The 12,784-nt window shown below is 46.1% G+C and overlaps 1 protein-coding gene across 2 annotated transcripts in view; it reads left to right on the top strand.

Annotated features, from left to right (window-relative positions):
* The window catches only part of POLR3A (RNA polymerase III subunit A), a 229,662-nt gene that overhangs the window by 147,519 nt on the left and 69,359 nt on the right, over positions 1-12,784 (top strand). For both annotated transcript variants that reach the window (XM_063958705.1, XM_063958706.1), the window contains 3 exons: positions 9,101-9,183; positions 9,520-9,690; positions 9,953-10,046. In XM_063958705.1, the coding sequence (XP_063814775.1) occupies positions 9,101-9,183; positions 9,520-9,690; positions 9,953-10,046 (348 nt within the window). The remainder of the gene's footprint in view (positions 1-9,100; positions 9,184-9,519; positions 9,691-9,952; positions 10,047-12,784) is intronic.

The following is a 12,784-nucleotide window of genomic DNA, read 5'->3' as shown; positions in this document are numbered from 1 at the left end:
TGTAGCTGAACTTATTGAGGCTGTGAAGGCTGTTCTCTCTTTGGAAGAGCCAGCCAAGACAGTGTTAAAGTCTAAAGCACCTGTGTTTAAACGAACAAAGTCAGTTAAAACTGAATTCCCAGCATCAGATGAGCTGACGGAAATGATGGATGAGTCTTGGGCGATGCCCAGTAAAAAGTATAATATTCCGAAAAGATGGGATTCTTATTATCCATTTCCAGCTGTGGAGTGTTCAAAAAGAGAAGTTCCTCCAAAAGTAGATGCACATGTACTGCGACTTGTGCATAAATCTGCTTTACCACTGTCATGTACCTCACTAAATGATGTCACAGACAGAAGGGTAGATAGCTTCTTGAAAAATATATTTTCTCTCGCAGGAGCAGTGGTAAGACCTGCTATGACTTCGGCCTGGATAGCAAAGGCAATGGGCGAATGGATAGAGGAACTAGAGAATGACCTCTCTTCTCCTAATAGGGAGCAAGAGTATCATCTAAGCCGATTAAGACAATCTGCCCAATACTTGGAAGAAGCGGCAATTGACATGGGTACAATCGCTTCTAGAGCATCAGCCTTGACGGTAGCCGCTTGTAGAGCAATTTGGCTGCGTACTTGGAAAGCGGATGCAGAATTTAAGAAGGAATTGGAAGCATTACCTTTCATTGGTAGACATTGTCAGACATTCTAGAATCGGAAGCTGAGTCGAAGAAGGTCAGATTTCCGACTAATTATAACCCGAAGTCTAGGGGTTCAAAGTTTCGGCCATTTCGATGGCAAAGCAAAGGCTAAGGAGGAGTCTAAGCAACCCTAGTTCAAAACTAGGGGTAGGAAGCAGTGGGCTACCAAAAAGCCAGCTTCCAAACCTGAACAGAAGCCATCAGCCTGAAGAGACAGGCTTCCGCCTGGAGGATTCCAGGGTTGGGGGCGACTCCTTCGTTTTGCACACATACGGCAACAGTCGACAACAGATGCTTGGGTGCAGAAGGTGGTATCTCAGGGGTATGGGTTCCCATTCAGGAGGCAGCCTCCTCAAAGATTTTTTTGCACCAGCCCATCTCGTATAGAGTCGAAGGCCAATGCCCTGCAAGAAGCAGTCCAAAAATTACTGCAGTCAGGTGTGATTGTCCCAGTACCTCCATCACAAAGGGGACAGGGGTTTTACTCCAATCTATTTCTGATCCAGAAGCCAAATGGGTCGTTTCAACCAATTCTCAATCTGAAAATATTAAACCAAAACATTTGGATCCCAAGGTTCCACGTGGACACATTACGCTCCATAATGTTGGCTATGGAACCAGGAGATTACACGGTATCTCTGGATGTACAGGATGCTTACCTACATGTGCCTATAGCACGGTCTCATCAGTGCTACCTCAGGTTTGCCATCCTTCAGGAACATTTTCAGTTCCAAGACTTGCCCTTTGGGCTAGCAACAGCACCCAGGGTGTTTACTAAAATGATGGTGGTTATGGCAGCTTGTCTCCGCAAGCAGGGGATAAGAATATTCCCATACCTCGACGACCTGTTAATCCTAGCACATTCGCAGGAGTTACTTTTGAGCCATCTTCAACAGACAATAGTTTGTTTACAGAGACACGGGTGGCTCATAAATTGGGAGAAGTCGTCTCTGAATCCTTCACAGCGGATGGTTCATTTGGGGGCGATATTGGATTCAGACCTACAGAAAGTTTTCTTGCCGGAGAAAAAGATAGTCAAGGTGCAGGTCATGACTCAGGAAGCGTTGCACACCCAGACAATGTCAGTCCATGCAGCAATGCGACTGTTGGGTCTGATGGTATCAACCTTCGACATGGTGGAATATGTGCAATTCCACTCCAGACCTTTACAGCACCTTATTCTGACCAAATGGAACGGAAATCATCAGACGATAAAAAAGCAGATGATAAAGTTTCCAGTAAACGTAAAAAGGTCTTTAGCGTGGTGGCTACAGACAGACCATTTAAACAAGGGGAGCCCCTTTTGGATAAAAGAATGGCAAGTCCTGACAACAGATGCCAGTCTGCAAGGCTGGGGTGCGGTATTCAGAAGCCTTTGGTTCCAGGGGAAATGGACCATAAGGGAAAGTCGCCTGCCGATAAATCTGTTGGAAATAAGGGCCATTTATATGGTTCTAGTTCAGGTTCAAGGACAGTCTGCAAGGAAGACCGGTCCAGATTCGCTCAGATAATGCGACAGCAGTAGCGTACCTCAATCATCACGGAGGAACTCACAGACCCAAGATTGATGGAGGAAGTAACTCCCATTCTAAGATGGGCAGAACTCCATCTCCCAGCATTGTCAGCAGTGTTTGTCCAAGGTGTACTGAACTGGGAAGCGGATTTTCTCAGTCGACACACCATTCAGGAAACCGAATGGGCATTACACCCAGAAGTGTTTCAGACAATAGTGAACAGATAGGGTCTACCAGAGATAGACCTCATGGCATCTCGTCTAAACAACAAAGTTCCAAGGTACAGATCGAGAACAAAGGATCCAAAAGCGGTCCTTGTAGACGCACTGTCAGTAGAATGGAAATTTCATCTGGCGTATTTGTTCCCTCCAATATCTCTGCTACCCAGAGTAGTGAGAATAATAAAGCAAGCAAAGGGAGCGATAATTCTAATAGCTCCAGCTTGGCCAAGAAGGCATTGGTACACAGATCTACTGAGAATGTCCGTGGAAGCACCGATACTGCTCCCTCAACGTCCAGATCTGCTAATGCAGGGTCCTTGTTGTCACAGTCATCTGGATCGTCTGTCTTTGGCGGCGTGACTGTTGAAACCTCTATCTTAGAAGCTAGAGGATTTTCTAAACAAGTAATCCAAACTATGCTTAGAGCAAGAAAGCCTTCTTCAGCTCGTGTGTATCATAGAATATGGCAAGCCTATATTCATTGGTGTACTGAAAAAAGTTTGAATCCAAGATCTTTTAAAGTATCCAGGATTTTGGATTTCCTTCAAGCAGGATTGGATAAAGGTTTGAAAGTAGCTTCCTTGAGAGTTCAAGTATCAGCATTAACTATATGGTTTCAGCGAAAGATTGCTGATTTACAGGATGTACGTACTTTCTTTCAGGGAGTGGTACATATTCAACCTCCATTTGTTCCTCCTGCAGCTCCTTGGGATTTGAATTTAGTTCTTAAATTCCTCCAGGGACCTCCGTTTGAACCACTTAAGAGAGCAGATCTTAAGTGGTTAACAGCTAAAGTATTTTTTCTACTGGCATTGGCGTCAGCCAGAAGAGTGTCTCCTTTCCTAAGTTTTTTTCCAGACAGAGCAGTTCTCAGAACTAGATCTGGTTATCTTCCGAAGGTGGTTTCAAAGTTTCACCTTAATGAAGAGATTGTAGTCCCAGCTTTTCAGGTATCGGGACTTTCTGCGGGAGAAGTGTCGCTGGACGTAGTCCGAGCTTTAAGAATCTACATAGATCGTTCTAGTGCCATCAGAAAAACAGATTCTCTCTTCATCCTCTACGGATTTCATAGAAGAGGATGGCCTGCTAGTAAACAGACGCTGGCAAGATGGCTCCGAATGGTAATATCAGAACCTTATTCTCATGCAGATCTCCCTACTCCGGCTAATGTCTCTGCTCACTCTACACGTAAGGTAGGTCCTTCATGGGCAGCACAACAGGGTGCTTCAGCAGAACAGATTTGTAAGGCAGCCACATGGTCTTCCATAAACACATTCATCAGACATTATGCCTTGGATACTTTTGCCTCAGACTTCGGGCGAAAGGTCCTCCTGTGTAATCAGGAGCGTCCCCACCACTAAAACTGACTTTGGGAATCCCAACATTATCCTGTGGATAACCTGTGGACCCAGCCAGAGAAATAGACGTTATGGTAAGAACTTACCGTTGATAACGTAATTTCTCTTATGTCCACAGGTATCCACAGGGGTCCCACCCTGACGCACCTGATTTGAGGATCTTGACAATCACTAAACCTCTTCCCTCTTGTATGGAAGGGTGTGCATGTGTGTTCTTATCGCCTAAATAGGTTTCTACCTGATGCTCCTGCCTAATCGCTGTGGAAAGAACTGATTTGACTGAGTCAGTGGGCGGGATTATATGGTGAAGCCCTGATGCATCCTGGGAGGCCAGAAAGCTTGTGACCGTTTGGTGCCATTTCCGCTGTCGGTCCGGCATATCCCAACGTTATCCTGTGGATACCTGTGGAAATAAGAGAAATTACATTATCAACGGTAAGTTCTTACCATAACGTCTATTTTGCACATATCGCGTGCGTACGTACGTACGTACGTACGTACATTCATATATACATATCGAAAAAGAGACATAGAGGCACACAGTGTACTGTAGTGTTGTAAAGGTTAAATGTCTACCACATAGGTATATTACATGTATATAAACACAATGTCACTAGGCATGACAGTAATAATCAACATGATGCAGACATCACATCCCAGATTCTGATAACAGAACCACAAAGGACTGCGGCTTGGTACATTGTGTTCCACAGGGAAACATCAGAGGTGTAGATTGGATCTTGATCCAGAGGCACCGATAGGCTAAAGCTTTAGGCTGTCCCAGAATGCATTGGGGCCTCCTCTATAAACCCCGCCTCCAGGCACTTGACCTCAGTTTTGAGTTGGTGCCTGCAGCAGCAGGTCACTTAACAGGGGGCCTGCACTGGGCAGCCCTGAAAAGCTTTCTAAGAAGACATCATGGGCCGCAGCGCTGATATGTCGGTGTGACAGTCTGTGCTGCTGCTTCATCACCTCCCAAGCGGCCAGTAATAATAACAGTCCTGGTCTAGGCTCACGTCATTTATTTGCCTTGGAGTAGACCTTAGAAATTCCACAATGCCACGTCATTTTAAGTTGTTTTGTGATTGTGTACAATAAATACACCCTCTTTTAAAAAAATAAGTACTGTGTGTTTATCCACAGTAGCGCTAGGAGTACACCCCCCTTTAATGTATCCTGGCTTCAGGACCAGCAATTGAGCAGGGGCTGTCTCTTCTGGAAATCCAACTGGGTCCTGCTGACAATGGACGCCAGTCTGAAGGGATGGGGTGTGGTGTTGGAGCAACACACTTTTCAGGGTCAGTGGACCAAGGTGGAATCACTCCTTCAATAAACATTGTGGGCGGTGTTCAATGCACTGACTCTTGCCCTGCCTTTGGTACAGAACAGGCCGGTTTAATTATGGTCAGACAGTGCCACCACAGTGGCATATATAAACCATCAAGGCGGCACTCGAAGCCACATGGCTATGATGGAAGTGTCAAAAATCCTTTGTTGGGCGGAACGCCATCTGCTAGCAATATCGGCAGTGTTCATTCCGGGCATCCTAAACTGGGAAGCAGACTTCCTCAGTCGTCAGGACATGCACGCCGGAGAGTGGAGTCTTCATCCTGAAGTCTTTCAACTCCTAGTGGACAAGTGGGGCCTACCAGATGTAGACCTGATGGCGTCTCGACAAAATCACAAGGTTCCGGTCTTCGGATCAAGGACAACGGATCCTCAAGCAACGTTCGTGTACACACTAGCAATGTACATATACACACACAGGTTGAGTATCCCATATCCAAACTGCTTGGGACCAGAAGTATTTTGGTTATCGGATTTTTCCGTATTTTGGAATAATTGCATACCATAATGAGATATCATGGCGATAGGACCTAAGTCTAAGCACAGAATGCATTTATGTTTCATATACACCTTATACACACAGCCTGAAGGTCATTTAATACAATATTTTTTAATAACTTTGTGATTTAAACAAAGTTTGTATACATTGAGCTATCAGAAAACAAAGGATTCACTATCTCACTCTCACTCAGAGAATTCCGTATTTCAGAATATTTGGATATGGGATACTCAACTTGTGTGTGTGTATATATGTGTGTGTGTGTGTGTGTGTGTATATATATATATATATATATATATATATATATTGAGTATCCCTTATCCAAAATGCTTGGGACCAGAAGTATTTTGGATATCGGATTTTTCCGTATTTTGGAATAATTGCATACCATAATGAGATATCATGGTGATGGGACCTAAATCTAAGCACAGAATGCATTTATGTTTCATATACACCTTATACGCACAGCCTGAAGGTCATTTTAGCCAATATTTTTAATAAATTTGTGCATTAAACAAAGTGTGTGTACATTCACACAATTCATTTATATTTCATATACACCTTATACACACAGCCTGAAGGTCAGTTAATACAATATTTTTAATAACTTTGTGTATTAAACAAAGTTTGTGTACGTTGAGCCATCAGAAAACAAAGGTTTCACTATCTCACTCTCACTCAAAAAAAGGGAACACTTAAACAACACATCCTGGATCTGAATGAATGAAATATTCTTATTAAATACTTTGGCCCTCATTCCGAGTTGTTCGCTCGCAAGGCGAATGTAGCAGAGTTACACACGCTAAGCCGCCGCCTACTGGGAGTGAATCTTAGCTTCTTAAAATTGCGACCGACGTACACGCAATATTGCGATTACAAACGAGTTAGCAGTTTCTGAGTAGCTTCAGACTTACTCTGCCTGTGCGATCAGTTCAGTGCTTTTCGTTCCTGGCTGACGTCATAAACACACCCAGCATTCGCCCAGGCACTCCCACCGTTTCTCCGGCCACTCCTGCGTTTTTTCCGGAAACGGTAGCGTTTCCATCCACACGCCCCTAAAACGCCATGCATCCGCCCAGTAACACCCATTTCCTGTCAATCACAATGCGAACGTCGGAGCGATGAAAATGCCGTGAGTAAACTTACTTTCTTCATAGTAAAGTTACTTGGCGCAGTCGCAGTGCGAACATTGCGCATGCGCACTAAGAGAATTCTCACTGCGATGCGATGAAAAACTCCGAGCGAACAACTCGGAATGAGGGCCTTTGTTCTTTACATAGTTGAATGTGCTGACAACAAAATCACACAAAAATTATCAATGGAAATCAAATTTATTAACCCATGGAGGTCTGGATTTGGAGTCACACTCAAAATTAAAGTGGAAAAACACACTACAGGCTGATCCAACTTTGATGTAATGTCCTTAAAACAAGTCAAAATGAGGCTCAGTAGTTTGTGTGGCCTCCACGTGCCTGTATGACCTCCCTACAACACCTGGGCATAATCTTGATGAGGTGGCGGATGGTCTCCTGAGGGATCTCCTCCCAGACCTGGACTAAAGCATCCGCCAACTCCTGGACAGTCTGTGGTGCAACGTGGTGTTGTTGGATGGAGCGAGACATGATGTCCCAAATGTGCTCATTTGGATTCAGGTCTGGGGAACGGGCGGGCCAGTCCATAGCATCAATGCCTTCGTCTTGCAGGAACTGCTGAGACACTCCAGCAACATGAGGTCGGGCATTGTCTTGCATTAGGAGGAACCCAGGGCCAACCGCACATGGTCTCACAAGGGGTCTGAGGATCTCATCTCGGTACTTAATGGCAGTCAGGCTACCTCTGGCGAGCACATGGAGGGCTGTGCGGCCCCCCAAAGAAATGCCACCCCACACCATTACTGACCCACTGCCAAACCGGTCATGCTGGAGGATGTTGCAGGCAGCAGAACGTTCTCCTTGGCGTCTCCAGACTCTGTCACGTCTGTCACATGTGCTCAGTGAGAACCTGCTTTCATCTGTGAAGAGCACAGGGTGCCAGTGGCGAATTTGCCAATCTTGGTGTTCTCTAGCAAATGCCAAACGTCCTGCACGGTGTTGGGCTGTAAGCACAACCCCCACCTGTGGACGTCAGGCCCTCATCCCACCCTCATGGAGTCTGTTTCTGATCATTTGAGTAGACACATGCACATTTGTGGCTTGCTGGAGGTCATTTTGCAGGGCTCTGGCAGTGCTCCTCCTGTTCCTCCTTGCACAAAGGCGGAGGTAGCGGTCCTGCTGCTGGGTTGTTGCCTTCCTGCGGCCTCCTCCACGTCTCCTGATGTACTGGCCTGTCTCCTGGTAGCGCCTCCATGCTCTGGACACTACGCTGACAGACACAGCAAACCTTCTTGCCACAGCTCGCATTGATGTGCCATCCTGGATGAGCTGCACTACCTGAGCCACTTGTGTGGATTGTAGACTCCGTCTCATGCTACCACTAGAGTGAAAGCACCACCAGCTTTCAAAAGTGACCAAAACATCAGCCAGAAAGCGTAGGAGCTGAGAAGTGGTCTGTGGTCACCACCTGCAGAACAACTCCTTTATTGGGGGTGTCTTGCTAATTGCCTATAATTTCCACCTGTTGTCTATTCCATTCGCACAACGGCATGTGAAATTGATTGTCAATCAGTGTTGCTTCCTAAGTGGACAGTTTGATTTCACAGAAGTGTGATTGACTTGGAGTTACATTGTGTTAAGTGTTCCCTTTATTTTTTTGAGCAGTATATATATATATATATATATATATATATATATATATATATATTTTAGAGATAGATAGACAAATAACATAGGGATTATCCTATATGTTTATAAAATAATTTTACGTAACTCAATACTCCATTTGCAGTGAACTTTGTACTGACTTCATAACTGCATACTTCCCTCTGTGGAATGAGGTTGTGTCATATATCCTAAAGACAATTTTTATGTCAAGCAGCTTGTACACCATCAGCAAGCCTGTATCTGTGTATTCAGATTTAGTTGTAGAACCAGTCAACACCTTGTTTAAGAACTATTATTGTTGGGGGATTCTTGGTTGTGCATCAGACCTCTGTTGTTACAGTGTACGATTTAATTGAACAAACAGAGGTCTTTCTATGGGGATAAGTATGACTTACCGGCGGACAGTATGCCAGCTGTCATGATCCCGACAGCGTGATCCCGTCAGCGGGGCGAGCTCTAGAAAGGTTATATTCTTCTCCTATGGGTGTCATGAACACCCACAGAGGTAGAATAGCCTGTGTCGCCGGTATTCCGGCGGCTGCATTTCACTGCCTGTCGCGATTCTGGTGGCAGTATTGTGACCGCTTCCCTTTCTATGTACTATAGCTCCTGTCTCCTGTTTGTGTTTTGTGACTATTGTTTTTAGCTTGTACACATGTTTTGTAATAGCATGACTTTGCTTTCTCACGTTTTGAGTTTTTCGAATTGTGTTTTTAAATTTTGTGCAGCCTCGGGTTTTATACCAACTTGACAGGATCACCCCCACGCAGCTGGAAAAGTTTTTAGAGACATGTCGGGATAAGTACATGAGGTAATAATGGCTGTCCAGCTATTTTGAATGATCTTTTGTAATGATAATTTTTGTGTGAGTTTTACTACCTTTGACCATTACTTACTCTAAGTGCTGACCAGGATAATCTGTGTCTCTCCAGGTGTTATAAAGCTACAAGCCCCATGCAGATATGCTGGGACTTGTAGTTTCACAACACTTTGAGTACTACATGTTGTACAGGTCTGCTGTAGTTGGTAATTGTAGTGTCATTTTAGAGGTCTCCTCTGTATGTGTGTGTTCTTGTGTCTCCATGTGGTTGGAACATTAGTATCTATTGCATATTCCATATTATCTTGGATTTATTTACTTTACCAGAGCTCAAATGGAGCCAGGTTCTGCCGTGGGCGCCCTCTGTGCTCAAAGCATCGGGGAGCCTGGAACGCAGATGACCCTGAAAACGTTTCATTTTGCTGGGGTTGCTTCCATGAACATCACTCTGGGTGTGCCTCGTATCAAGGAGATCATCAATGCTTCAAAGAACATCAGGTACATTATGTGTAAAAGCAAAATTATTACATTGTATGATGGGAATTATGGAAACTCTTGTGGCGAGATGTTTTAATGTGTTTATTTAGTCTCTTATAATAGCTTTAAGAATAGCTGGAATTGGGGAGAGTAGTTATTTTTTGTGCTTGACCCAAGTGTAAGTGCTGCACTTAGTATGCTGTTTACGCCTACTTGGAAACCAGAGAAGGGAGGTTAAAATGGGCATACAGTATACTAACGCTGTTCCCCAATATCATTACAGTACACCAATCATTACTGCCCAGCTCGACATAGATGATGACTCTGACTTTGGCCGTCTTGTAAAAGGCAGGATTGAGAAGACATTACTAGGAGAGGTAAGCTTTGTTGGCTTCCCCAAATGTGCGTCTCAGTTTATATTTCTCTTACGTCCTAGAGGATGCTGGGGACTCCGTAAGGACCATGGGGTATTGACGGGCTCCGCAGGAGACATGGGCACCTAAAAGAACTTTCTAGTATGGTGTGCACTGGCTCCTCCCTCTATGCCCCTCCTCCAGACCTCAGTTAGATCTTGTGCCCAGAGGAGACTGGGTGCATTACAGGGAGCTCTCCTGAGTTTTCTGTAAAAATAATTTTGTTAGGTTTTTTATTTTCAGGGAGCTCTGCTGGCAACAGACTCCCTGCATCGTGGGACTGAGGGGAGAGAAGCAGACCCACTTCTTAAGAGTTAAGGGCTCTGCTTCTTAGGCTACTGGACACCATTAGCTCCAGAGGGAGTCGGAACACAGGTCTCACCCTGGGGTTCGTCCCGGAGCCGCGCCGCCATCCTCCTCACAGATACCGGAAAAAAGAAGCCGGGCGAGTATGTCAGACATAAGAAGACATCAGGCGGCAGAAGACTTCAGATCTTCATGAGGTAAGCGCGCAGCAGGAAGCTGCGCACCATTGCTCCCACACTTACACACACACACATGGCACTGATGGGTGCAGGGCGCAGGGGGGGCGCCCTGGGCAGCAATAAACCTCGTTTTAGGCAAAAAAAGTATGTAGTTAGGCTGCGGAGGCAGTAAACTACAGATCCCCGCCATTTTTTGCAAATTCACGAGCGGGACCGAAGCCTGCCACGCGAGGGTGCGGAGCTTGATCCCTCAGCACTAACCAGCGCCATTTTCTTCACAGAGGCTGCAGAGAACGCTGGCTCCCCAGACTCTCCCCTGCTGAGCATCAGAGGGCTGAAAAAAAGAGAGGGGGGCACATAATTAAGGCGCAGTGAGTGGGGAAATCTATATACATTTTTCTCTGACGTCCTAGTGGATGCTGGGGACTCCGTAAGGACCATGGGGAATAGACGGCTCCGCAGGAGACTGGGCACATCTAAAGAAAGATTTAGGACTATCTGGTGTGCACTGGCTCCTCCCCCTATGTCCCTCCTCCAAGCCTCAGTTAGATTTCTGTGCCCGGCCGAGCTGGATGCACACTAGGGGCTCTCCTGAGCTCCTAGAAAGAAAGTATAGTTTAGGTTTTTTATTTTACAGTGAGACCTGCTGGCAACAGGCTCACTGCAGCGAGGGACTAAGGGGAGAAGAAGCGAACCTACCTAAGTGGTGGTAGCTTGGGCTTCTTAGGCTACTGGACACCATTAGCTCCAGAGGGATCGCACACAGGACCCGACCTCGTCGTCCGTTCCCGGAGCCGCGCCGCCGTCCCCCTTACAGAGCCAGAAGCAAGAAGGTCCGGAAAATCGGTGGCTGAAGACTTCTGTCTTCTCCAAGGTAGCGCACAGCACTGCAGCTGTGCGCCATTGCTCCTCATGCACACCACACACTTCGGTCACTGATGGGTGCAAGGCGCAGGGGGGGGGGGGGTGCCCTGAGCAGCAATATTAGCACCTTGGCTGGCAAAACTGACACCATATATAGCCCCAGAGGCTATATAGGTGTAAATTACCCCTGCCAGAATAACACAAAAAGCGGGAGAAAGCCCGCCGAAAAAGGGGCGGAGCCATCTCCCTCAGCACACTGGCGCCATTTTCCCTCACAGCTCCGCTGGAAGGATCGCTCCCTGGCTCTCCCCTGCAGTCCTGCACTACAGAAAGGGTAAAAAAGAGAGGGGGGGCACTAAATTTAGGCGCAGTATATATATAATACAAGCAGCTATAGGGGAAAACACTCTGTATAGTGATATCCCTCTGTTATATAGCGCTCTGGTGTGTGCTGGCATTCTCTCCCTCTGTCTCCCCAAAGGGCTTTGTGGGGTCCTGTCCTCTGTCAGAGCATTCCCTGTGTGTGTGCTGTGTGTCGGTACCGCTGTGTCGACATGTATGATGAGGAAAATGATGTGGAGGCAGAGCAAATGCCTGTAAATGTGTTGTCACCCCCTGAGGGGTCGACACCTGTGTGGATGGACTTATGGAAGGAATTACGTGACAGTGTCAGCTCTTTACATAAAAGGTTTGACGATATAGGACAGCCGGCTACTCAGCTTGTGACTGTTCCAGCGTCTCAAATGTCATCAGGGGCTTTAAAACGCCCGCTACCTCAGATGGCAGACACAGATGTCGACACGGATACCGACTCCAGTGTCGACGACGATGAGACTAGTGTACCCTCCAATAGGTCCACCCGTTACATGATTGAGGCAATGAAAAATGTATTACACATTTCTGATAGTACCCCAGGTACCACAAAAAAGGGTATTATGTTCGGTGAGAAAAAACTACCAGTAGTTTTTCCTGCATCTGAGGAATTAAATGAGGTGTGTGAGGAAGCCTGGACTTCCCCCGATAAGAAATTGATAATTTCTAAACGGTTATTGGCAGCGTACCCTTTCCCGCCAGAGGATAGGTCACGTTGGGAAACATCCCCTAGGGTAGATAAAGCGCTTACACGTTTATCAAAACAGGTGGCACTACCGTCTCAGGATACGGCCGCCCTAAAGGATCCTGCTGATAGAAAGCAGGAGGCTACCCTAAAAGCTATATATACAAGTTTTGCCTTATAAGGGGATGGAACTGTTTGGGGATGGTCTTTCAGACCTCGTTTCCACAGCTACGGCTGGGAAATCGACATTTTTGCCACAGGCTACCCCACAGCAAAAGAAAGCACCGTATTATCAA

This window comes from Pseudophryne corroboree, chromosome 3 (assembly GCF_028390025.1).
Source record: "Pseudophryne corroboree isolate aPseCor3 chromosome 3, aPseCor3.hap2, whole genome shotgun sequence".
Classification (NCBI taxonomy): Eukaryota; Metazoa; Chordata; class Amphibia; order Anura; family Myobatrachidae; genus Pseudophryne; species Pseudophryne corroboree.
Note: the sequence above shows the minus strand (reverse complement) of the source record. Positions and strands in the feature narration are given on the sequence as shown.